The sequence below is a fragment of the Eretmochelys imbricata genome, chromosome 5 (genome assembly GCF_965152235.1).
Source record: "Eretmochelys imbricata isolate rEreImb1 chromosome 5, rEreImb1.hap1, whole genome shotgun sequence".
In the NCBI taxonomy this organism is placed as follows: domain Eukaryota; kingdom Metazoa; phylum Chordata; order Testudines; family Cheloniidae; genus Eretmochelys; species Eretmochelys imbricata.
In genome coordinates, this window is record NC_135576.1 from 65,198,899 (window position 1) to 65,225,706 (window position 26,808).

The 26,808-nt window shown below is 40.9% G+C and overlaps 1 protein-coding gene across 1 annotated transcript in view; it reads right to left on the reverse strand.

Moving 5' to 3' along the window:
• The window catches only part of SLCO4C1 (solute carrier organic anion transporter family member 4C1), a 98,906-nt gene extending 74,819 nt beyond the window's left edge, over positions 1-24,087 (reverse strand). Inside the window, exons 1-2 of the mRNA XM_077816335.1 lie at positions 23,737-24,087; positions 13,073-13,336 (exon numbers count right to left, since the gene is read on the reverse strand). Coding sequence (XP_077672461.1) covers positions 13,073-13,336; positions 23,737-23,962 — 490 coding nt within the window. The 5' untranslated portion in view covers positions 23,963-24,087. The remainder of the gene's footprint in view (positions 1-13,072; positions 13,337-23,736) is intronic.
• Positions 24,088-26,808: the final 2,721 nt, after the last annotated feature.

Consider the following 26,808-nt stretch of genomic DNA (forward strand, 5'->3'; position numbering starts at 1 on the left):
TGAGTGTTCTCACTAAATCTACTGCAATCCTGTTGTGGCACCCCAATTTTCAGGGCAGAATCCCAATACAGATGGATTTTAGATCACTTTTAAAGTTAAAAGCAGTTCCTTGGTGGTACACATCTGAGATCCTGTGACTCTACCAATGGCCCTGATATGGCATAGAAATTTGAGACAATTCGAGTATTCAGATGCATTGTGGAGCCCCTTGAAATACTGTTCCTTAAACAAAAAGCTCTGCCCTTGGGGAAAACTTCCAGATGGAGCTCCTTTGCAGTTGCTTCAGGGCAGAGGCTAAAGGCAGAGAGTAATGTGCACAACAGACCCTAAAAAGTCTACCAGGGGTGTGATATGAACTCACAATCAGTATGGATACAGCACATTTCCCTGAGCTACTCAGACACTCTTTCTTACTTCCCACAAAGCATTAGCAGATCACTGTCTGTAGCACATCAGTCAGGCTCTATACTAACATTTTGGTTATTGCTCCAGTTGTAGATAGAGTTCAAACTCAATCAAGTGTTATCAGTTTGGGCAAAGCAGTGCAATAATTTGACCCTCATGTTATGGGAGGATGTTAAATCAGAAAATTTTACTAAGGTCTTTCTACTGGTGTGTTATATCTCAGGAGCCCCTTTGCTAAGTGACTAAAACTGCACCACTGAACTTACCCCAGCCTCCCATGTGAAAAAGCAATTTTCAAGATGTATTTGAACTGATTTTAGAGCACCAAGAAAAACTTATTTCAACCCTAACTATGGTGATACTACCAACCCCCTGTGTAAGGAGCACTTTGTCTCCTAATTTCTGAACCATCTCTGAAGGATATTTTAACTGCAGTCCCAGAAGGAGTAATATGGTTTGTAATATGAAGCTGTTGGTTTTGTTCAGACACTATTCTCACAAGCATAAATACTTAGTGATTTACCCAGAAAACTAAATCAAGAAGAAACATGTCTAAATTGAGTAAGTATACAAGCATGATAAAGCCATTTGCAATGTAGGCCCTCCTGCAGAACCATTGGACTGGATTTCCCAACAATAAGCCCCACATTTCATTGTGCAACTTACTTTCATCCCTGGACTCCCGATTTCCCCAAACTCATATGCTATGTCACCTCAGGAGAGAATTCAATAGTGTGTTCAAAACTAGTGGGGTTGTGAAAGGAAAGTAATTGGTTAAGGAACGCTTTTCATGTGCCCCACTCAGGGCTATAATAATGAAAGCAAGATCTTAACCTCAATAGGCCCCTCACAGCCAACACAATGTATTTTGATGCTGCACTACTCAGAGTGAGAAAAATTTTCACAGGTGAGATACCATGACTCTCTGTAGGGTTTGTAGATGATTGAGGCCTGAAGGTTGCTTTGCCAGACAGAGGGGAAGAATAGTGGCATTAGAATGGGCATAGATTATCTGGGCTCCGGCACAGACTTCTTGTGTAGCCTGGGACAAGTTTTCTTTTCTGGCCCAGATCTACACAGGGACTTAGGCTTTGCAATGCTGAGCACCTACAAAATCACAGGAATACCACTGTGATCCACAAAGCCTGAATTAAGCACCTGGGCTCCCTATAGAATGAATGGGGAGAAACAGGTGCCTAGGAAAGTGATTCACAAAAGTCAACATGGTAGGTGGGGGCTAACGAATGAAAATACTACTGACAGGGGTGTGTCTTCAGCCTACCCCTCTCACAGAGATAGGAGCCTATGTCCGCCTGCAAGAACGCACCTACCCCTGCTTAGCAATGAGAACTCATCTTCTGGAGTCAGGTGGCTTAGGTACGAAGGTGTTTCTTACATGAATGAGGGCTTGTCTACACTTAAAACACTAAAGTGGCACAGCTGCACCTCCGTAGCACTTCAGTGTAGAAACTAAATATGCCGATAGGAGGGATTTTCCCATCAGTGTTGATAATCCACCTCCCCAAGAGGCAACAGTGAGGTTGACAGAAGAATTCTTTCATCGACCTAGCACCGTCTGCACTGGGGATTAGGTCAGCATGGCTACATCTCACAGGGGTATTGATTTTTCACACCCTTGAAAGATGTAACTATGCTGAAGTAAATTCCCAATGCAGACTAGGCCTGAAATTAGGCTCCTGCCTTGCTCTACACAAAACAGCTAGAGGAAAACTAACTGGTATAGCTGCCACCTTACAATACTTAGCCTGGTGGTTAGCATGCATACTTGGGATGTGGAAGACATTAGGTTCAATTCCCCTAGCTGCAAAGGGAAGAATTTGAACAATGACCTCCCATTTCTCAGGAGCATGCTCTAACCACTGAGTTATGATATAGTCTGATACAGAGCTCCTGAAATCATCCAATGAGTATTAAATATTTATAGTTAGAGAGAAAGACTGACTCTATAGCCCAGTGGTTTAGAGACTTAGGGTCCAGTCCCCCCTGCTCCAATCCACTCTTCTGCTAGATATCCACAGAGGAACAGCTTCAATAGGAGAGACTGAGGGAGCATCACATTGGACTATCCCATAGCCCAGTGAACACTACCTCCTCCTCCAGACTGATTTTGAATATGATCTGCTCCAGTAGGCAACCTCTGAGCATGCCTATCTAATTAGCCTTACCTGAGACTTAGGCAGACTAATGCCTATCTTCCCCTGGTTCATGAAAACATCCAGGGGCTTAGGCTGGAAATGATATCTAGAGGCAGTAGTGCACTTGTCCAGAGGCAAAAACTTAGGCACAGCAGCTACCTTTATCCTGAAAATGTAATTGTTCAGTGTATCTAGGTGCTTATGTAACCCTCACACTCCCTGGGTGTGGTGTTCTGTCCCATCGACTGTGGGTGGGAGGAGAAAGAGATGCTTATACATTGAGCTCCAGAGATTCCAGGTTGGATGATGACCAGGGTCTGTTGGTGTTACACTTAAAGGATTCAGCAAGAGTTTGGTAGATAGCAGTGGAGCCAAACCTGTAACTTAGGCACTTAATTCTGGGTTTGAGGTGCCTAAATACCTTTGCAGATCTGGGTGTCTCTCTTCCCTTCCTCCACTAGCAAATTGAGAAAGTGATGCAAAATCACTGGGAGATAAAGTCTGCTTAATTTTATCACCATGGTATGTATTGGCAACAAAGGATAATATCCTGGGGTACATTAACAGGAGTGTTGTATTTGCAGAATAGAAGGTAACTGTTCTACTCTATTCGGCCCTGGGAGCCCTACATTTCTATGACAGCATCTAAGTGTTTGTGCTTGTAGTCCGCACAAGTCTATTAAAACCCAAAGTGTAGTTATAACCACTCTGAAACTGTAAGGGTAAATGTAAATAGGTCTAGAGCACAATAAGCAATATTCTTTGTATAGATATGCATACATGAAGAATACTTAAAGTTAATGCAAATTAATTAATCCATTTTCTTTTTATATCACACTGATGTGCTCTGGGTAGTATGTGAATTACACATGCAAAAAAAAAAAAAAGCTACATTAAGAAATCATTACAGTTGCAAAGTCAAACATTCAAACGTTAGGAAATGTGAGACCAGTTTTAGTTTAGCATAATACATATGCAAAAGGGAGCCAGTCTTTAATTACACGATCACCACGGGAGTCCCCGCTTCATTCAGTGCACAGGCTCACCCTGCTCTAGGGATAAATCAGATTCGTGTAATAACAGTGACTACTGGCTGAATGACCACTACCACATTTGTTGAAGAAGTTGGAAGGTCTTCAGTGACTAGGCAGGGGAGTATAGGAAAAAAAAAATAGTCTCATGAGTAGGGCAGATAAATGCACCTCTGGAGAACAGATCATCCATTCCCCATTTTCAAGTTAAGCGACTATTATGATACCCTACAGTTTCATTTGAAGACATGCTGAGCTGCACCTGAAGTCAATGGAAGCTGTGATTTGAACATATAAAGTGCTATATAATGCTAGCCATTTCAAATTGGGCACTGTGAGAATTAGTTAATATTTCTGCTTTTAAGCTCAAGCCTCACTTCCCTATCTGTAAAATAGAGGTAATACCCCCTCATGTCACAAGGATGTTACAAAACTTAGTTTGTACTACAGGGAGGAGCCCAAAAACCCCATGAAGAAGTTAATATTGTAGTCAGAGCAGGGTTTGAATAGTGTGCTGTAAATTAGGCATGGAACCAAATAGTGAACCAGGAGAAAACAAGGAGTGAACACCATTCACTCCATATACTGAAAAGTTGGTGGGGGTTGTTTATTTTGGGGGGGGGGCACGCACAGGGGAAGGAGAAGAACCACCCCAGTGTCATCATTGTGTATACCTTATGAAACAGCCTTTAAGCACAAGGTGACTGAATTAGGTTGCCCAAGCAAGCATATATTAGCATTTTCCAACTTTGTGTTTTACTTTTCAGCCTTAATATTCTTTAGATGTATTTTGTGTGTGTGGGTGATTTTGTATTTGTTTTTAAAAAAGGAGCAAACAAATTCCATCATGATGATATACTGACACTCACATGGTTCACTGGCAACGTAGGAACCTTTTGTATCTACTACACAAACCTCTGCCACTTAAGGTAATAAAGCAAGTTAGCACAATAGTAGCTTTGCTGTAGGCCAGAAGGGGGATGAAACACTTTGCCACATGATTTCACAGCTATTTTCTGACCAAGGAATGGTGACAGTCAGGAATCTTGGAGTCCATTCTAGGCTATGGCTGACAGCATGTTCTAGTGGGCAACACTAACCATTCCCCATTTCAGAAGGGCCCTTTCTACCACATCTCATCCCAGCTGTCACTGGGCTCTCTCTCCTTCCCCACCCACCCCCAGCTCCTCCTTACAGTACAATTCCCCTCACCTTCCCAAACCAGTTTCCTGGAAGTGAATGCCTGGCTGCGAGGATGACGTTGCCAGGAAGGGCTTCAGCTTCCTTGAATATGGGATGCTGTTCCAGGAAGAAGGACTGCTAAACAGAGATTGGGTCCACCTAGCGAGGAAGGGGAAGAGCATATTTGGCTAAGGACTAGCTAACCTAGTGAGGAGGGCTTTAAGCTAGGTTCGACGTGGGCAGGTGACCAAAGTCTACAGGTAAGTCAAAAACATTGAGAGCTGGGAAAAGGGTCAGAGGGAAAGCATAAGCTGTTATAGCAGAAATAAGGAAGAGACAAGACAGAAGGGGGGGGCAGGGGAGAAAAGAGTGTGAAGAAAATCAAATTAGTATCTTAGATGTCTGTATACTAATGCAAGAAGAATGGGGAATAAGCAGGAAAAACTCAAAAACCTAGTAAATAAACACAACTATGACATAGTTGACATCACAGAGACTTGGTTGGATAATACGCATGACTGGAATATTTGGACAGAAGGATAGAACTTGCTCAGGACGGACAGGCAGGGGAAAAAAAAAGGGACTGAGGTGGAGAGGATAAAAGGGGTAAAAAAAGAGTGATATCATAGGGGTCTACTACAGATCACTTAACCAGGAAGAAGAGGTGGATGAGGCTTTTTTTAAAACAACTAACAAAACCATCCAAAGCACAGGTCTTGGTGGTGATGAGGAAACTTCAACTACCCAGACATCTGTTGGGAAAACAAGAGCAGGGCACAGATTATCCAACAAGTTCTTGGAATGTATTTGAGACAATTTATTTCAGAAGGTGGAAAAAGCTACTGGGGGGGAAGCTGTTCTCAATTGGATTTTGACAAAATAGGGAGGAACCAACTGAGAATTTGAAAGTGATAATGAAATGGTAGAGTTCCTACCATTCCTTAGAATCATGAAGTCCAACTGTCATCAGGACAGCAAAAAGTACATCCTTGGAGCAATGTCAAAGCCTTTGAACAGCAAGAGGATCTTAGTGTGTTAGGTGTGCCTCCACTATGCACACATAATACCCAGAAAGCTCCCCTTATGCAAGTTATCCCTGTATTATACAAAGTTTTCTTCCTTGGAGTGATGTCCTTTCTTTCAAGTAGTATTTCTTCTTGTCACAAACCAATAGCCTGGAGCATTCTCAAAGTCTTGTATGCATTCCCATTATCCCCTTTTCTGCATTAAACACTTTAGAACACTGAGGCAAGGCTTAACAGGTTTATTCTTCTGTGCATCCCATCTGACTCCCAACTTCAAGAGCAAGTTTTTTCAGGCAAATATGGACTAACAAAAACTTGAAAATTTGTCACAGTAACTACAACAACAGTATCACATTTGAATGAGTCATTTTTGTTAGTCTTCTGCATTGGACCATCCGTGTTAAGCTGGTTTGGCAGTGTACAAAGTAGAAGATTTAACTTGCCTGTAAAACTTGGATCCAGGTGTTGCTGTATGAAGTTTTACACTGACAGGTGATGGAGGCAAGTATCTGCCCCCATTTTAGTCCATTTTACAATGCAACCTTAACTACTGTGTGTTATCAGGTGCCCTCATTGTACGGTCATTATAGATGTATACATGGTTATGACAGTGACATTCAAGTATTATGGAAGAGGTGGAAACTACCTCAGTGTGTCCTCTGTTCCTCCCAGCCCCCGTACCCTATTTGTTCTATTCCAAGTTGGACACTTGAGTAAATCTGACAAATTGCTGAAAAATAAATTGCTGCTGTGTATCTATAGCAGCAAAACAAATTGTACTCTTACTTTTCAGCAAGTCAGATCTGACTGAGTGATTTCTGAAGCACTTCTAAAAATTCAGTTTTTCAGATGCTTTATCTTCCCACCCTGCCCTCCTTGTTCACACCCCTATATTTCTAAAAGCAGCATGATCTAGTGAGCTCAGGGGGCAATTAATATTCTAGTCCAAACTTTGCCACTGCCTTGCTCTTTGGCCTTGGCAATCTATTTAATTTATCTCAGATTCTTAGGAAAGATATTTAAGGATTAGTCAGTGTCTTTACCATGCTCTGAAAAATGTGAAATGATCAATATTGTAACACAAGCCCTTCCATTGGGAGATGCTCCTACTGAAACATTACTAATCCTCCTGGAATCAAACTGCTTTTAGGTAATAATTTTGGTTTTAGAGAACTCATTTAATATGCACACTTTAAGGCAACAGACTTTATCCATACTTGATGTGATGTTGCACTCCATATTTTTTATAAAAGTATGTTTAGGAATGTGGCTATGATGTAACTGGAATACACTTTATGCAAAAGGTCTCATTACAAAGCTTATAATCTACTGAGGTCATCCTATTTGTATGAATGTATCATTCTTGTATCTGAAACTAGGAATATGAAATATAACTGAGGTCCTACTGTAATTATGCAAAGTGTGGGTCATTAATAGTGGTTTGGAATCTGGATGGCTCCCATTAACTAGGACACTTGGTTGTAAATGGCTCTGTTTACTTGTAAGACTTCCTGTATAGGTGTGTGCACCAGAGAGTGGGTAATAAAGTCTCACAGGACATGTGATCATGTCACCTGAACTGGAATCCATCTTTCACCTGGTGCTTTTCCATTTAAAATGAGGGATGGAAACCCAGAGAGAGATAAAGAGATTTCTGCCTTAGACCAAAGCTAATAAAGGGGGTAGAACTGAATAAAGGGGGCTATAGTCATGAGAAATCCCCTAGTTAGCACCTGATCTGGAACTAACAAGAACTGTACCAGGGAAAAGGATTAGGCCCAGACTAAAAAGGAGTCTAGTCTGTGAAAAAAGTTTATTGGAAGATCTGAGGGTGAGATTTACCTGTATTCAGTTTCTTAATATAGTAGGCTTAGATGTTCATGTTTTTGCTTTAGTTCACTTGTTGACTTACTTTGTTCTGTCTAGTACTTAGAACCACTAAAATCCTACTTTTTATTTTTAATAAGATCACTTTTGTTTATTATTGAACCCAGAGTAAGTGATTAGTACCTGAAGGAAGTAAACAGCTGTGCATCTCTCTCTATCAGTGTTATAGAGGGCAAACAATTTATGAGTTTACCCTGTATAAGCTTTATACAGGGTATAACATTTATTTGGGGTTTAGATCCTATTGGGAGCTGGATGCTGGAGACAGGAGCACTTGTTAAGTGGTTTTCAGTTAAGGCTGCAGCTTTGCTGGGGGACGGTAGTTCAGACCCTGGGTTGGTGTTGCAGCAGGCTTGTGTGTCTAGCTCAACAAGGCAGGGTTCTAGAGGCCCAAACTGGCAGAGAAAATGAGCTCAGAGGTAGTCTCAACACACCAGCTGACAGTCCCAAGGGGGTCTCTATGACTGAATCTATCACACTTGACCTATGTATGGTTTATGAAATACTGTAATAAAAGCTAAGATAGCCCTGAAAGATCCAACCGTTTGACAGACAGTTGTCTTCATGCCCATACAATGTACACTGTGATGTGTAGTTTGTAAGTATTCAAAAGTATAGTGGTTAGAAGGGGTATATGCAGGAATTTAAATATGGCCCCTCCCCAGGGAAGGAGGTCACTGCCCCACTGCCCTCCCCAGCAGGAGGCTACCCTTCCCTGCCTCTGTGACCCCAGCGCCAGAGAAGTTCTATACCCCCCCCATGATTATTAGGGAGCATGCCCCTACTTGCCCCCCCCCCCACACACACACACACAGGTTAGCCTTGTGCTTCATACTGAAGAGCACTAAGTTAAATGCTGCCACAGAGCTGAATATGTACTTAGAGTTCTCAGCCCTGTGTACTCCAAGAAAGAAGAAGTTCTGTTTCCTCTTTGTACAAACCACATTTCTAATCAACATTTTAGAGGAACTTAATTACTTAACACCCTTTAAAAGTTTCATTAAGAATGTTCACTCAACCCGGTAATCATTTAAATACAAATATAAATAAAATACTATACAGTGACTTCATAAAAGTATGGTTCTACTTTGAAAAGAAACTAAGTCTAGCCCCTTTTCTCAAATATGGATGTTCTTATTGAATCAGTGACCACATTTCTAGATATGGTGTATTTATGAACACGAAAGTAACTCACTTTCTTTACATGATTCTGTAGGAAGTTTCTTTTTTCAAAAGAAGTGATTTTGGTAGTATTCTTAAGCAAAACCCAGATGTAAAGATGGTCACTTTTGAGCAAAATGTCAACTATGAACATCAAGACCTTCACATCTTTCAGAGGAAAGTTCCACAGCTCTGGGCCAGAAAGCACTTTTAATAGCCATTCCATTTTTTCCAGAAGAACATAGTTATTACAAGAGATTATATGAACTCAAATCCGACCATCTTGGACAAAAAAGAGGTTTACTGCTTTTACGCCTGTGATCTCTGTAGTGCTAACAAAACAATGAGGGAAGGTGCTAGATTCTATTCCCTGTGTTTTAAAGATCTGTTTACCAAGTGGAGAGGCAGTATCTAAGAGAGGTTTAGCAAGAGAACTGGATTCCATTCCCTGCTCTGATGTTTAGCAAGTCATTTCTCCCATATCTTCTGTCTTTTCTAATTAGATGGTAAACACTTTTGGAGCAGGAACTCTTAGTATGCATTTGTATTGTATTATAATATCTTGTATGGTAGTGCCCCCCCAGCCCCACCTCAGTTGGAGTCCTCCAGAATCTACTGTAATAAATTTTAGTTGTAGTTTTGCAACCCCAATTAAGGCAATGGAATTACACACCCATCTCTAGAGGTACAATTTTGCTCACAGACCTATGAAGGAGAGAAAGCCTAGCCCAACTTTGACACCATATAGTTTCCAAAACCAGAAATTAGAATGAACATTAGTATAGCTATTTCTTAGTACAGATGTCAAAGGCTAGTAAGGAACTGGAGTCGTATGTTCGTCCCCTTTGAGTAGGGCAGGATTGCTCTTCCATTAACCCAGTGTTTCTCCTTACCAGTTTTTGGTGATATCTTGCTGAGACATGATCACAGCATTTTCTGGCAAGTTCATGTCTAACTGATTTCACTCAATGCTTTAACATCTCTCCTACTTCCCTTTTCTATTTTAGTTTCAGAAGGTATCCAAACACTTTTATATATTACCTAAATTATTTACACATCACTATCACATTTAGTTTCTTGGCTTTAAGTGTTGGATTTCTTGAGTAAACGTGTATACAATCCTTTGTTTTTAAAATCACACTTCTTTAGAATCCCTCCAATTTATCAATTTGGGTTTGTTTGAATCAATGTTTACTAAAAACATGAATGGAACAAAGAAGAGGCTTAAGTAGAATCCTAAACAAGATGTAAGCACTGTGGCAGTGAGTCAACTCAAACCAGGTCTTGTATATGTTGCCTCAACCCAGATGCTGAAGGTGCATTGAGAAAAGATAGTTTCCTGAGCAAACAAGCTATGAGCACTGGCTTGCATGTGAAATTAGAATCACTCTTAATATCAGCCCAATTCCTTAATCAAGGGGTGGATGATTGTATTGGCTTAAAGAAATCTTTTCCCCCCTCCCTTTATAAGAATAATATTTTATATATGCGCATTTCAAAACCTGGTGATCTTATAACATATCTGCTGTCTATATACAATGAATATTTAGCAGTAGTATGGATATACAAGTTGATTTCAGTACTCTATAGTAAAAATTCCAAATATTAATAAAACAAATATTTAACAACTGAGTTATTAGAAACCGAAACATTGAATTTTTGTCCTTTAAACAAAGAGGCCATCAAGACATCAACAGTTCTGGTGCACACAAGTCAAAGCATGCATAGGAGAAAAAAAGATTTAGAAAGATGGAAAACAAAATTTTTCAAGAAAAAATAAATACCACATTCCTACTACCTTTCTCCCTTCCAAAACATCAATAGGAGACTGTACAAGTCAGCAGTAAGTATGCACAGACTAATGATGAACAACTATTTCTGGGGGCTGATCTACCCACAGAGGTAGTTGATATGTGGCTTTAGGGTCCTCACATACTAGGTTCTCTACCTTGGAGTATGGCACACCAAAAACAGAGGCAGGTTACTAGAAATGTAGCATGGAAAAAAAGTCAAAGGAGAGGTACTGTGCTTATATTTTTGGCAACAAGATCTTCTAAATACAAGTTTAAAAATAGGTCTACAATTTCATGCTAATGTGCAATAGCCTTCAGTCTGACCCATGAATCATGATGAATGTCACCATCAGTGAAAGTTTTTCAACAACTTTGCATAGCCACACTTTAATGTTAATCTCACTGTTATGTTTACCTTAGTACTTTGCTTTCCTGAGTCAAATCATTTAGAGTGAAGACATGCCAGCACATGTCCCTACAAAAATCTCACTCAAAGCCAATAGGTGATGGGGGCACTGTGGAGGAAGCATGGTCAGCCCCGAAGGCAAGAAGCACCATTTGTTCCTACACATAACATTTTTGCCTGGTCTTTCCAGAGTACTGGGCAAATGATGGGGGACTTCAGCCCTTTGTTACTAACTGGGAGGGGTGGAGGGTAGAGAGTTAAGGACACATGCACCAGGAAATAGAAATACAGAATTTGCAAAACGTTTGCTTAGCCTGAATTAAGGAATTCATAGCCTGTGTACAGCATCTGCAGCCATTTCACCTTGCAATATAGGACATGCTAGACAACAGCACAGAGTTGTAAATGGTAACTATTTAGTATAGACTTTAAGTGAAAAAACTAGGCCTACAGCATATTTTAAAGGAATCAACAGTATAGTCCAGCAAGCCCACTAGACTCCACTACAAAGTAATAAGAATTGAAGGAAGCGGGAATTCAGCCATGAAGGTTTTCTTGCCACTTCACAGTGCTAGGTATTCCGACACTGAAAGTGTCATATGCATCTCCAGCAAGCACTGAGAAAGCATCAAGTGTAGAATCTTGATTTAATGAGGTGACAGAAGTGTATCACATATACACAGAATAGGAACTTCAGCACTGATGGACACTTTGAAAGAAGTTTCCCAGCATTACCTGCTAGAAGCAAAGAGCAGGGTTGAAGGGATAAAAAGTCACACAGAGAAGGTCAATATCACCTCCAGAGCAGTAGTGTCAAAGCCAGAGCCAATTACAAATCCACACATGCATGCACATACACAAAATAGTTTGCCTTTTCCCTCCTCAATATTGTAAGGACAACCCATCCCAGGTCAATGTCCAATACTTCGTTAGAAGCCCAATTTTCCTAAATTTTGGTTCTACTAACATAGCACCTGGCCATGGTCCAGGACCCTGTTGTGCTATGTGCTGTAAAGACACAGAACAGAGACAGTCCTGCCCCAGAGAGACTGCAATTTAAGTACTCCCAAACAGGCTGAATAAGTGTTGCATATCTGGCACATAAATATCTTGCAATGCCAGCTACAAAAGCGCCATGTGAACGCCTCTTCTCCTTTCTGGAGACATTGTAAATAAGTGGGCAGTATTATCTCCCATAAATGTAAACAAACTTGTTTCTCTTTGCAATTGGCTGAAGAAGAAGTAGGACTGAGCTGACTTATAGGCTCAAGTTTTGCATTGTTTTGCTTTTGAGTGCAGTTATGTAACAAAAAACCCACATACACCACCTACATATTGTGAAAATACAACTTACAAAAAGAGATTGTACTATAGTATGTGTCTGAGGTGACCTGAAAAATATTTGCAGTGTAAGAGTGACAGTATTTGTAATCAAAAATATCAAGTGAGCAGTGTACACTTTGTATTGTGTTAAAACTGAAATCCCTACATTTGAAAATGTAGAACATCCAAAAATATTTAATACATTTCAATTTGTATTCTATTGTTTAACAGTGCAATTAATTGTTATTAACTCAAAAAAGCCCAATCACTTGAGTTATCTGTGATCAACAGCCCTTCTAAAAAACAGAAAATTGAGACAAGGTAGCAGTTAGTGAAATTTAACATCAAGATGGGACCTTAATGAAGAAGGCACCACCAGCAATTTAACAGTGCCTAGTACTTTGCAGCACATAAAGGCAGCATTGATCTACGCCAGTAGGGAGCCCAAGAGTCTGCCCAAAGCCCTTAATAAGCCACACACACACACTGAGATGGGTACAACTGGAAGCACACCCAAAACCCCAGTAAGCAATACTATGTGGATACAAAACAAAAAAGGGAACATATCCCACATCTTCCTCTGCCCTTGATACACTTTCATATACAAATACATAGGGATCTATTTAGACACAACTCTGTGCATATTCAGTTACCCTATTCATTTTGTTAGAAAAATACCAAAAATACTGAAGTATGAGCTTACCTTCAAGTTTAGATCCATATTGGTATATTCCACTGGCAAAGTGTGGAAAGGCAAACACAAGTGATCCCAATCCTATCATAAATGATGAAAAGGCAAGCCATCTTGGTTTGTGCCCTCTTTCTCCAAAGAAAGATACAAACAGCGACAATACACAAAAAGCAATGTCATAGCTTGCAGAGATGACACCAGTGAGGGAACTGCTCAGCTCAAAACGCTTTTCAATTGTGGAAATACTAACATTTACTAGGCCATTCACCACAATACCTATAAAAAAACACAACAACAATTAGACAAACCAAGTAAGTATTATTTTCTGGAAAAACTACAATGCAATCTTACCACTGGATCATGTGCAAGTTCAAACTCAGTCTTGCCATTCAATCACCACAACTAGCATAAAAGGACTGGAGAAGGGCTCACCCTGTGAACTGTAATATCAAACCTAAAACATATGAATTAAGTGTAGGAGTACTGGGGGGGGGGGAGGGGGGCGAAAGCAGGGAGAAGAGGCATTCCAGTATTCAATGCCACTATGACAGACTTGCATGACAGGTTGTTTTTTTCACTTAGGGGAACACACACACACACACACACACACACACACACACACACACACACACACGCGAGTAGAGGCCTTAATGACCTAAAGGAATGAGCAAATATCAAGCTGGTTTTCTGCTTGTCATTTTTTTGGCGTATGTATAGCACTTCAAACATCTACTTAGGTCCCTGAGCACCCATATGAAGTAGGTAAGCCTTTTTATATTTTAAAAATGGGAAACTGGCTCACAAGAGTTAAATAAATATCTCTATACCACAAAAGCAAAGTAGGTCAGTAATGGATTACGGGGAAAAAAAAAAAAGTTAAATATTCTTATTGTAATTGGTCATTGATTTAGTTATCAGTGTTCAATTCACAGACTAAAATGACAAGCAAATTCATTACAATTCAATTTGTAGATGAACTTCCTTTATAAGATAATAATTTAATACTAAATGCAATTTCTGGCTAGATAATTGTCAGCGGCTTATTACAAAAGGAGAAACAGTTGCTTTAGCAGAGATGAAACTGCTGATCCAGACACTATACTGTGGGCAACTCCCAGGTCTTACTCAAAGAATTCTTAGCAGCCAAGTAAATATTAGCTAAAGAACAGTGTTTCAGCTACTTGCTTTTCTACAGTATGTGAAGGCTAGTCCATAGTGTGGTCCACAGTAGGTACTGCACCAAAGAACTAGGATGTTAGTTAGCAAGTCATTAATCTTTGACTTACTTTCCTAAAGCTAGGTCACTACTATTTTACCTTTTTACTAGGATTGTCAATCAGTTAACTCATGCGATTAACTCAAAAAAACCAATCTCAATTAATTGCACTGTTAAATAGCATACCAATTGAAATTTGTTACTGTCAAGGTTCCTCCCCCACTCTGAACTCTAGGGTACAGATGTGGGGACCTGCATGAAAAACCTCCTAAGCCTATCTTTACCAGCTTAGGTCAAAACTTCCCCAAGGTACAAAATATTCCACCCTTTGTCCTTGGATTGGCCACTACCAAACTAATACTGGTTACTGGGGAAAAGCTGTTTGGATGCGTCTTTCCCCCCAAAATACTTCCCAAAACCTTGCACCCCACTTCCTGGGCAAGGTTTGGTAAAAAGCCTCACCAATTTGCCTAGGTGACTACAGACCCAGACCCTTGGATCTTAAGAACAATGAACAATCCTCCCAACACTTGCACCCCCCCTTTCCTGGGAAATGTTGGATAAAAAGCCTCACCAATTTGCATAGGTGACCACAGACCCAAACCCTTGGATCTGAGAACAATGAAAAAGCATTCAGTTTTCTTACAAGAAGACTTTTAATAGAAATAGGAGTAAATAGAAGTAAAGAAATCCCCTCTGTAAAATCAGGATGGTAGATACCTTACAGGGTAATTAGATTCAAAAACAGAGAACCCCTCTAGGCAAAACCTTAAGTTACAAAAAAGATACATAGACAGAAATAGTCATTCTATTCAGTACAGTTCTTTTCTCAGCCATTTAAAGAAATCATAATCTAACACGTACCTAGCTAGATTACTTACTAAAAGTTCTAAGACTCCATTCCTGGTCTATCCCCGGCAGAAACCAGCATATAGACAGACACACAGACCCTTTGTTTCTCTCCCTCCTCCCAGCTTTTGAAAGTATCTTGTCTCCTCATTGGTCATTTTGGTCAGGTGCCAGCGAGGTTACCTTTAGCTTCTTAACCCTTTACAGGTGAGAGGAGCTTTCCCCTGGCCAGGAGGGATTTCAAAGGGGTTTACCCTTCCCTTTATATTTATGACAGTTACATTTTTGTATGTTTTCTACATTTTCAAATATATCGATTTCAATTACAACACAGAATACAGTGTATAGTGCTCACTTTATTTTTTATTAAAAATATTTGCACTGTGAAAATAATAGTATTTTTCAATTCACCTCATACAAGTTGTCATAAATATATACCTGTAAGGTATCTACCATCCTGATTTTACAGAGGTGATTCCTTTACTTTATTAAAAAAAAAAGTCTTCTTGTAAGAAAACTGAATGCTTTTTCATTGTTCTCAGATCCAAGGGTTTGGGTCTGTGGTCACCTATGCAAATTGGTGAGGATTTTTACCAAACCTTTCCCAGGAAGTGGGGTGCAAGGGTTGGGAGGATTTTGAGGGGGAAAGACGTGTCCAAATTATGTTTCCCAGTAAACCCAGATAAAGTTTGGTGGTGGCAGTGGAAATCCAGGGTCAAAGGATAAAATTAATTTGTACTTGGGGAAGTTTTAACTTAAGCTGGTAAAAGTAAGCTTAGGAGGTTTTCATGCAGGTCCCCACATCTGTATCCTAGAGTTCAGAGTGGGGGAGGAACCTTGACACAAGTACTGTAGTACAGTCAGTCATGAGTGTGCAACTTACAAATGTAGTTTTGTTACATAACTGCACTCAAAAACAATGCAAAAAACTTGAGCCTACAAGTCCACTCAGTCCAACTTCTTGTTCAGCCAATCGCTCAAAAACAAGTTTGTCTACATTTGCAGAAGATAATGCTGCCTGCTTCTTGTTTACCATTTCACATGAAAGTGAGAACAGGAATTTGCATGGCACTGTTGTAGCTGGCGTTGCAAGGTATTTGCATGCAAGATGCACTAAAGATTCATATATCCCTTGATGCTTCAACCACCATTCCAGAGGACATGTGTCCATGCTGATGATGGGTTCCGTTCAATAACTATCCAAAGCACTGTTCATTTTCATCTGAGTCAGATGCCATGAGCTGAAAGTTGGGGGGGGGGGGGGGGTGTGTGTGTGTGTGTGTGTGTGTGTGTGTGTGTGTGTGTGTGTTCTGTAATTTCAGCATCAGGGGGCTGGTCTTTTAAGACTTCTGAAAGCATGATGCATACCTCATCCCTGTCAGATTTTGGAAGGCACTTCAGATTCTTAAATCTTGGTTTGAGTGCTGTAGCATCTTTAGAAATGTCATGTTAGTGTACATTTTCATTGTCAAATCTGCAGTGAAAGTGTTCTTAAAAAGAGGACGTGCTGGGTCATCATCTGAGACTACTAGAACACAGAATATATGGCAGAATGTGGGTAAAACAGTAGGAAACAGAATTCTCCCCCAAGGAGTTCAGTCACAAATTTAATTAACACATTTTTTAATGAACATCATCAGCATGGAAGCATGTCTTCTGGAATGGTGGCTGAAGCAGGAAGGGGCATATGAATGTTTAGCATATCTGGCACATAAATGCCTTGCAATGCCAGCTACAAGAGTGCCTGTTCTCACTTTCTGGTGACATAAATAAGAAGCAGGCAGCATTATCTCCCATAAATGTAAACAAACTTGTTTCTCTTAGCGATTGACTGGACAAGAAGTAGGACTGAGTGGACTTGTAGACTCTAAAGTTTTAGACTGTTTTATTTTTGAATGCAGGGTTTTTTGTACCTAATTCTACATTTGTAAGGTCAACTTTCATGATAAAGAGATTGCTCTACAGTATTGTATTTGGTGAATTGAAAAATAGCTCTTGTTTTTTAGTGCAAATATTTGTAATCAAAAATATAAAGTGAGCATTGTACACTTTGTATTCTGTGTTGTAACTGAAATCAATATTTGAATTGTAGAAAACATCCAAAAATGTTTAAACTGAGCAATTTTTTTTTAATCATGCAACAGCCATTTTACCCATTCATATAGCATAGTGGCCAAAGATTCCACCCCCCCCCCCCCCCCCACTGCTAAGGGTTTTAGCTGTGCATTGGTATCATGTCACTGTCTGCTTGAACCTTTACAATTGGTATGTGGCTTTGACAATTTTTATGACCAACTATAGTTTAATAAAAATATTATCTTGAAATTTAATCACTCATCCAAGTACCTCAAAACAATTTACAAACAAACAATGCAGTATAATATTTTTATTAAGTTATGTCTGGTCACAAAGCTTGTCAAAGCCACACACGGATTGGCTGTATCTATTTTATCCTTCTCAGCTTACTCCTGGTGTCAATAATAGTCCTACCCAAAGTGTGAAAATAGCCATTCCTCCATTTGTCCAGGGAAAGAAGTGACTCAGAAGTGGCAGCCATTTATTTGGCAACAATAATGAAGACATTGTTGTCACATTCTGTCACTCAACTTGAAAAGCTATTACTAGTCCCTCCCACAGTTGTGAACTGCAGCATCTCTTGTTGTTATAATTTATGGTGACTCAGACATGCATCCTAGGATGCAATTATGCACTTTTATATTGATCAAAGGGCACAAATTAACTATATACAATACATAAATGACTATACTATAGAAATATAGGCCTCATCTGAACTTGGAAGATAGCGGGTTAAAAAAAAAAAGTCAGTTTTTCCAGACAGCTCCACTTGAAATGTAGGAGAATCTATCAATTGCAATATCATCTTTTTAAGGCCAGCTATTTGACTACAAAATTTTCATAAGTTGGAGTCTTAAGTGTGCCCAACGTTGCCTTCAGTTAAAACAGTGATACATATGCACACCAGTCCTTTACAATTTGCTATTTATTTTTGGTTTTATTCTGCATGTAAAAATGTTATATGCTTAGATGAGATGAAAGTTGAGAATTACTGTATCTAGAAGAAGGTTTAGAGCAGCAATGCTCATCACTAGTCAGTCACAAGTTCCATAAAAGATATAAAACTATGTTGGATAATTAGGCAGATACTTTAGTATTGGGGGGGGCGGGGGGGGGGGGAGGGGGACATTTCTACAATTATTACCTTCTCTGATGTTTCTGAAATTTGAAAACTAAAATACTTAACTGTAACTACATTAAAGTAATTGTTCCCATAGGAGAATGGGGCAAGGTAGTTACAGTAGTTTGGACTGCATTAACTAAGCATCTACATATTCCTAATGTATGAGGGAGTATTTGTAAAATGCAAGATTATATTTCCTGGCTCTGATACTTTTTAGTATTCTTGGAAGTGTGGGCCATTCCTGCCTGAACACACACACACACACACACACACACACACACACACCACTTTACAACCTAAATTTCAAGATATACCCTTTATCTAGATTAGTCTTCTCTTCCTTCCCTTTCTACCCTCATCCAATTTCAAAAAGGACATCATGAGCTTCCTGCTTTTGATATGTCATTAACAGCTGAAGGTAGAAGGAGACCTATTCTAATTAAGACATTTAGCATCCCACTACTGTAAAAAAAAAGGGAATCATTCAAAATGCTGGCTGTAAGTCTCATTGAGATACTGTATTTGATTATGCATATTTATTTATTTGATTTACTAGGACAGTCACTGTAGTACCTAAGCATTTCACAGGTATTAATGGCTGTATCCTCACAATACCCATGTAAAGATAGGAGAAATGTTATCCTTATTTTACATATGGGGGCCCAAGCCACTTAATTTTGTCTGCACAAAGGAAGTTTTCTAAAGAGAGTTTCCATTTGTATTAGCTACATTGGGATTCCTCGTGTAAACAAGGTTTCATATTGCAGAAATTCAGTCATTTACTTGTGTAGTCAAATCAAATGGACACAAGATTAATGAACTACTGAAAACACAGAAACCTTATCTACATCAGTATTCCCAACCTGCAATATTGGCAAATTTAGGAGGTTCTCTTAATGGAACCATAGCTTGCAAGATAAAGGCCCAATCATGCAGTCAGATCGGTGTAGGCAAAAACAGAGGTCCAGGTGGGTGGAAGTGTGCAGAGCTGATACCAGGATCCAGACCTTAATGAATTACCAAAGGTGGTCTGTTGCAAAGCCAGAAAACTTCTGAGTCCTAATCCTGTAACGAAGGCACTGGACTACCTCAGGCCCCAATGAGCAACACACTTAAATATGTGCTTAATTTTAAGTATGTACTAAATTATTTGATGGATGGTGACCTCAGTTCAGATACAAGTTTAATATGTAATTAGAAATTGTTGAAGTGTTCCTCCCTGATATTCTGTATTTACATTTTTATTTTCTGATGTTCAGCAAAATGTATCCATTTTCAATTTTTATTTGAAAGACCCATTATCAACTTAAGTTTGGCCTGATTTAGGAAGTTTTGAGCCTTTGTGAACAGATAATTTTTCTACTCTTTACAATTCAAATGGAAGACATTTTATGCATACCTTTGCAGTGTTTCAAAATAAATAAAAACAAACCATAATAGCACTATGAAACTGACTAGAAACACATGCCACTGAATTCATACTCCAAGATGAGAAATGCCAGTAAACAAATACCATAGTGATATATTTAGAAAGACTTTAAAATCTAGTGTAAAGCACATGTACTAAAACCACCTTACCCATTACTGTATTTGTGAACCTTGACTAGTCTTCTTTCAAATCCAAAGTTTATTTTGAGCAGTGGGGGCTAGATTCATAGCGGGCATTAAGGCAACTTTCAGGTGCCATGCTGCCAAGTGACATTCACAATCACCAAGTTCAGCACCTAGGCTCCCTATACAATGCATAGAGTTGGACACCTAAAAAGGGAATTCACTGAAGCCAGCACACTGAGGGGGGTGCTCCTGAAGCTAGCAAGTAGGAAATGTTGAGAAGACGAAGTTAAGCGCCCAAGTCCAGGAGAAGAGACACCTCCCTCTGCTCAGGATTCATCCAGAAACCCTCTCTTAGAGTTAGGACCACTGTGCTTAAATGCCTTTTTACCCAGTAGCTAAAGCACTCACTGAAGATGTGGGAGTCTTTTGGAGTGTGTTTCTTTTGACTGCTTTTGTTGAAGCTGTTCCACTTTGTATAAAATAATTGTTAATTCATTGGACCACAAAGAGTCTGTATAGCCCAGTATTTAGGACACTCACCTGGGATATGAAAGACCTGAGTTCAAGTCCCTATTCCACATTATGAAGAGCATAGATTTTAACCCAGGCCTTTCACATACCCCATGACAGTGGTTTTCAACCTTCCGCCCCACCCCCATTTGCAGACCCCTAAAAAATTCTGAAGTGGAAGTGCAGACCCCTTTGGAAATCTTAGGCATTGTCTCTGGTCCCCAAGGCGTCTGCAGACCACAGGTGGAAAACTACTGCCCTATGAATGCTCTAATCCAGTGGCTCTCAACCTTTCCAGACAACTGTATCCCTTTCAGGAAGTTGATTTGTCTTGCATAACCAAGTTTCACCGCACTTAAAAACTACTTGCTTACAAAATCAGACGTAAAAATATCAAGTGTTACCGCACACTATTACTGAAAAGTTGCTTACTTTCTCACGGGGCATGAGTCCCAGGGTTGAGAAACACTGCTTTGGTATATAGAGTAGTATAAACTTATTGTCTGTATGAAATTTTAGTTGGTACTGACTTGGCTAGTGCTTTTCACGTAGCCTGTTATAAAACTAGGCAAATATCTAGATGAGTTACTGGTTTCAGAGTAACAGCCGTGTTAGTCTGTATTCGCAAAAAGAAAAGGAGTACTTGTGGCACCTTAGAGACTAACCAATTTATTTGAGCATAAGCTTTCGTGAGCTACAGCTCACTTCATCGGACGCATACTGTGGAAAGTGTAGAAGATCTTTTTATACACACAAAGCATGAAAAAATACCTCCTCCCACCCCACTCTCCTGCTGGTAATAGCTTATCTAAAGTGATCACTCTCCTTACAATGTATATGATAATCAAGTTGGGCCATTTCCAGCACAAATCCAGGGTTTAACAAGAACGTCGGGGGGGAGGGGGGGGGGGAGGAAAAAACAAGGGGAAATAGGTTACCTTGCATAATGACTTAGCCATTCCCAGTCTCTATTCAAGCCTAAGTTAATTGTATCCAATTTGCAAATGAATTCCAATTCAACAGTTTCTCGCGGGAGTCTGGATTTGAAGTTTTTTTGTTATAATATTGCAACTTTCATGTCTGTAATCGCGTGACCAGAGAGATTGAAGTGTTCTCCGACTGGTTTATGAATGTTATAATTCTTGACATCTGATTTGTGTCCATTTATTCTTTTACGTAGAGACTGCCCAGTTTGACCAATGTACATGGCAGAGGGGCATTGCTGGCACATGATGGCATATATCACATTGATGGATGTGCAGGTGAACGAGCCTCTGATAGTGTGGCTGATGTTATTAGGCCCTGTGATGGTGTCCCCTGAATAGATATGTGGGCACAGTTGGCAACGGGCTTTGTTGCAAGGATAGGTTCATAAACCAGTCGGAGAACACTTCAATCTCTCTGGTCACGTGATTACAGACATGAAAGTTGCGATATTATAACAAAAAAAACTTCAAATCCAGACTCCCGCGAGAAACTGTTGAATTGGAATTCATTTGCAAATTGGATACAATTAACTTAGGCTTGAATACAGACTGGGAGTGGCTAAGTCATTATGCAAGGTAACCTATTTCCCCTTGTTTTTTCTTCCCCTCCCCCCCCCCCAGATGTTCTTGTTAAACCCTGGATTTGTGCTGGAAATGGCCCAACTTGATTATCATATACATTGTAAGGAGAGTGATCACTTTAGATAAGCTATTACCAGCAGGAGAGTGGGGTGGGGGGAGGTATTTTTTCATGCTTTGTGTGTATAAAAAGATCTTCTACACTTTCCACAGTATGCGTCCGATGAAGTGAGCTGTAGCTCACGAAAGCTTATGCTCAAATAAATTGGTTAGTCTCTAAGGTGCCACAAGTACTCCTTTTCTTTTTTAGATGAGTTACTGTATCTCCTGGAAGACCTCTGTGTACCAGTTGAAAACCACTGCTCAAACCACTGAAATATTGGGCAAGAGGCTGGGGCCCCCTCCTGCTTTCTTTTTGGTGGATGGGGGAGGGTGCAATCTGGTAAGCATGCAAAAGAAGTCAAGGGGGCTTTCTTCAGGCAGCCATCTGGCAAGGCTCTTTGCAGGATCAAGGCTAAATTATCATTAATGCCACAGATGTGTTTTAAGAAAAATATAATACTAACTGAAAGTACATGTCCCAGCCCAAAGATCAAACGTTATGCAGAAGTAAGGGTGGCATGGTATGGTATTGCCAACCTTACTTATGCACTGCTGCTGGCGGCAAAGAATTGCAGAAGCGTGACCAGTGCCCACAAAATGTATAGCATGCAGAGCCCAATTTCCTGGCTATCCCGCCTCAGCCCTCCTTCCCCAATTGGGAAGAGGCTGATACCACCCCTGAAGGCGATCCTTGATCTCCAGAACTGTACTGTGAATGTTACAAGTAAAGCTTGTATGTTGCAAGTTTTTCAGCTATTGTTTTGTTTTATGATTTAGGCCTAGAACTCAGTGATTAATGTTACACTTGACTCAAGCACCAGGAAAAAGTGTTTCACTAGAATCCATGACTCCTAGAAAAAAACCTGTTAAGTTATCCTGACTATGGTCCCAACCCTGCAGAAGTTTACACATATGCTTAACTTCAATACATAAAGGTAAGTACGTGCTTAACAGTTTCCAGGATCAGGGCCTGTATGTAGTCATAACTGCACACCCACTGATGCACCAGGCTCTCAGGTTTGACTGCTGGAGGTTTTCAGTACCAAGCCATTGTTAAAACAACAAATACAAGTGGCTAAAAATATACTTTAAGTTTGTAGATAGGTTAATTTAGCTGATGGAAAAAACAGTGGACTTGCTTGGAACACCAACTCATGTTTATTATTTTGTTAACATTTGATTTGTTTGTAAAGTCATATAAAGTAAGAGTTGTACCTCTTATTTGCCATATTTAAAAAAAAAAGGGGGAAGCATTTCCCCTATATTATAAGTAGTAGTGAAATGGTACAGGAAAGGGTATGAAACCTATTGATCAGAGAGGCACTCAGGGATTCAGACAAGTTTAAGAGCAAGTAAAAAAAGAGAAAAAAAAAGTGGGGGGGGAGGGGTAGTGGGAAAGCACCTGAGAGTCTGGCATTATCTAGGTCACTTTGGGTAGGAGCCTGAATATGCATAACATGGAGCCTGACGAAGTCACAAGATTGCCACATTTTACACTAACACCAACCCTGCTGGAGCTCACACCCCCGGTTCCTCTCTCATCCCAAGAGAGAGAGTCCCTTCCATAGCCTCCCTGGCCCATGATCCCATCCCACCCTTCTCCTCCACCTTCCCCACAAGGGGCACGGTACGGCTGCCCTTTCCCCAGGGATCGCCCCCGACCCCCTCAGGCGAGGGTTACCTTGGAAGACGGCCAGCAGGCTGTAGGCGCTCAGGTAGCCCTCGGGGTTGTTGCACAGCTGCAGAGCCCTAGGAGTGAAGCTGCCCCACCCGCAGGGCCCCTCCTCACACACCGACGGGGGGCGGCCGGGGACCGGGCGGGAGCGGCTGGCGCTCGCCCTGGGGTGGAGACGGAGGTCGGGGCTGGAGGGCTCGAAAGCCGGGTTCACGATACCTTCCCGCGCCATGGCGCTGCCAGCCGCGCTCGGCCCCTAGCCCCGCTCCAGCCAGACACAGCCTCACCCGGGACCGGCCCTTCTAAATGCTCGGGACAGGGGGCTGCTGCCTCCCGTTGGGCCGCCCCCGCGCAGCCCCGCCCTGCTTGCGACTGGGGAGCTGGCTCCGGCGGTTTCGAAGAGCGGAGGCGGCGACTGCTGCTGCCCGGCACCTGCCGCCTTTCCCAACACAGCCCTGGCTAAGGGGAGGCTGCGGCGTCTCTGCCTCCAAGAGCTGCCCCTGCCCGAGGGCGGGCCGTTCGCCGGCAGCCCTCTCGCCTTCCAAAGAAAACGTGTTAAAGCTGCCTTTTCTCGGTCTGCCTTCTGCCCCCTCCCCCCCCCCCCCCCCCCGCTGCACGGCGGCTTTTCGCCCTACCAAGGCATCATCACCCAAGGAACATGCAAAATGACACCGCACCACCACTGGAAGCTTTTTGCAATTTCCATGGTTATGCCTCAATACCCAGTTCTCCTTTACGTTACCGGAGTCAGGTTTCAGAGTAACAGCCGTGTTAGTCTGTATTCGCAAAAAGAAAAGGAGTCCTTGTGGCACCTTAGAGACTAACCAATTTATTTGAGCATGAGCTTTCGTGAGCTACAGCTCACTTCATCAGATGCATACCGTGGAAAACGGTATCATGATTGTTTACGGTAATTAAGCATGTTAGGGTGCATGAAGTCAGGAAAAAACAGCCGGTGGAGATGGGACTAGCCTGAGCTCCCAGCTAGGATGACTGATTTAAGCTCCACAACCACTGAATCTCCAGGGGGTGTGGATGTGAGTGACTGGCTTTGTTGCAAAGAGCAATGAAATCGGACTTTAGGTAGATAGATAGAAACCTCATTGTATTTTAAAAAATCAAGTACCTGAAAGAATCCCCTGCTGCAAGTCTCTGGCTAGACCCGAAACTTTCAAAACACCAAATGCTACTGATGGAAAAAGCTAGAGGGTAGTTATTCCAGGTGCTGTCCTTCCTCACACCCAGAAAGTTAGATGGGATGAAACCCATCCTGAATCACTAATCTAATTTTTGACCAAAAACATTTTCCAAATGTTGTCTCTGAGAACGGTTTTTCCTGTGTTGACTCACAGACACTAGTTGTGTTGGGGATCTGATAGATGCTGGCATCTCATAAGCCTATAAATATATTCCTGACACAGAACAAGGAAGAGGTATTAAAACTTTTGTGGAGGCATGTTCAAGTGTGGGTGTTCATCAAGTGTTTAGTGGTAGTACCAGTTTGTTTACAAAGAACAGGAGTTAATCATCTTACCCCTCTGAACAAGAACATTTTGGAAGGAGTCCAGGGATTATTTAATATCACCAGCAGGTGCTCATCACAGGGCAGTACAAATTTGTCTTATGGGATCCTCCATCCCCTTTCATGAGTCCAAAACAGTTTAGACTCACAGGAAAGAAAAAAAATTGAGCCAGCAGGTGTTAGAAAAGGCCTTGGTTAAGTCTCAGGACATATGTCTGACTCCCCAACCAGGATTTCTTTCCCTTAAGCAAGCAGCCTGGCATTTCAAGTAGTCCTAGCAACTCAAGGGAGCACATAGCAAGAGGACAGACAATTTAAAATAGAGAAGGTTTGTGAAAATTCAAAGCAGTGAAAGAACAGAATTCTTTTTGCTTTAAAAGACAACCTAGCTATTCTAGAGCAGTGGATTGTGAAACAGAAAGAAAATACTTTTTTAGAGCAAGGACTGTTTTTAGAAGTCAGATGGAACCTTGGAGTCAAACTGTTCCATAGCAGTTGAGAGTGACAGTTGGTGGATGATGTCACCATACCATTACCAGACCAAGGCAGAGTATGATACTATGAAAGTAAATCCCTTTACCTTCCTCACACAGGCTCAGCAAAACATCCCTCTGCATTTGTGCCTGTTTGTTAAATATCACTTAGGGCCTGATTCTGCTGCCCTTAGTCACTGAATAGTCCCTCTGATTTCAATTGGACTGACTGAAACCTAAGTGACTACTTGAGAGCTGGTTGACTATCGGATAGTATGGGGTGTAGTTAAGGAAGACAAGACAATTGCAGAGAAGCTACACCACTACTTTGTATTGGCCTTTAGCAAATAGGATTTGGGGGAAGACACCTACCCTTTTTAGATAAGATGAGATCCTGTCAGACTGAACAAATACACTTCTCAATACCACTCCCTCATCCGTCTAGAGCCAAATGGAATACTGATCTCAATCTCACCCTAACCTGAAGCTGACTAAGCATTTTGCACAATTTATTGTTAACACCATCTTCATCCTCTCTCCATTCCTGAAAAAATATTACTGGATTCCTGCAAGACACTTTTCAGGCAGGCTTTCAATTTCTGCTGGGTTTCAGATGTCAACATTCCTCTATGTATTTATCTCCTATACTTTGGCACTATGATAAAATCACTCCTCTGTGGATAGAGATGTTCTATGTAATATTTATCTCTACTGCAGTACATTTCTCTACATCATTTTCAGTTTCTGGATTGAGATATGCATACGCCCATTCCAAATTATCTTTCAAAGCCAGTTTTAACAGTGCTACATCTTTTAAAAAGAATCCTCCTTTGTTACTGCTCTTTTCACAGTGAATGGAAATATTGGATCACTATAATGTTTACAATAGAAAAAGCTACATCAGCTAGAAACGATACCCTGAATTTATTCTATTTTACCTGGAATCTCATACCAAATATTACACAGCTACTGCTGCCTCTTCCAGATTTAGCTCCTTACCTCCTTACATGCGTGTAGAGTCCCATTGGTTTCAATGGAACTCCTCATGGGAGAAGAGATTGGCCTGCCTGGATTGCTTTGCAG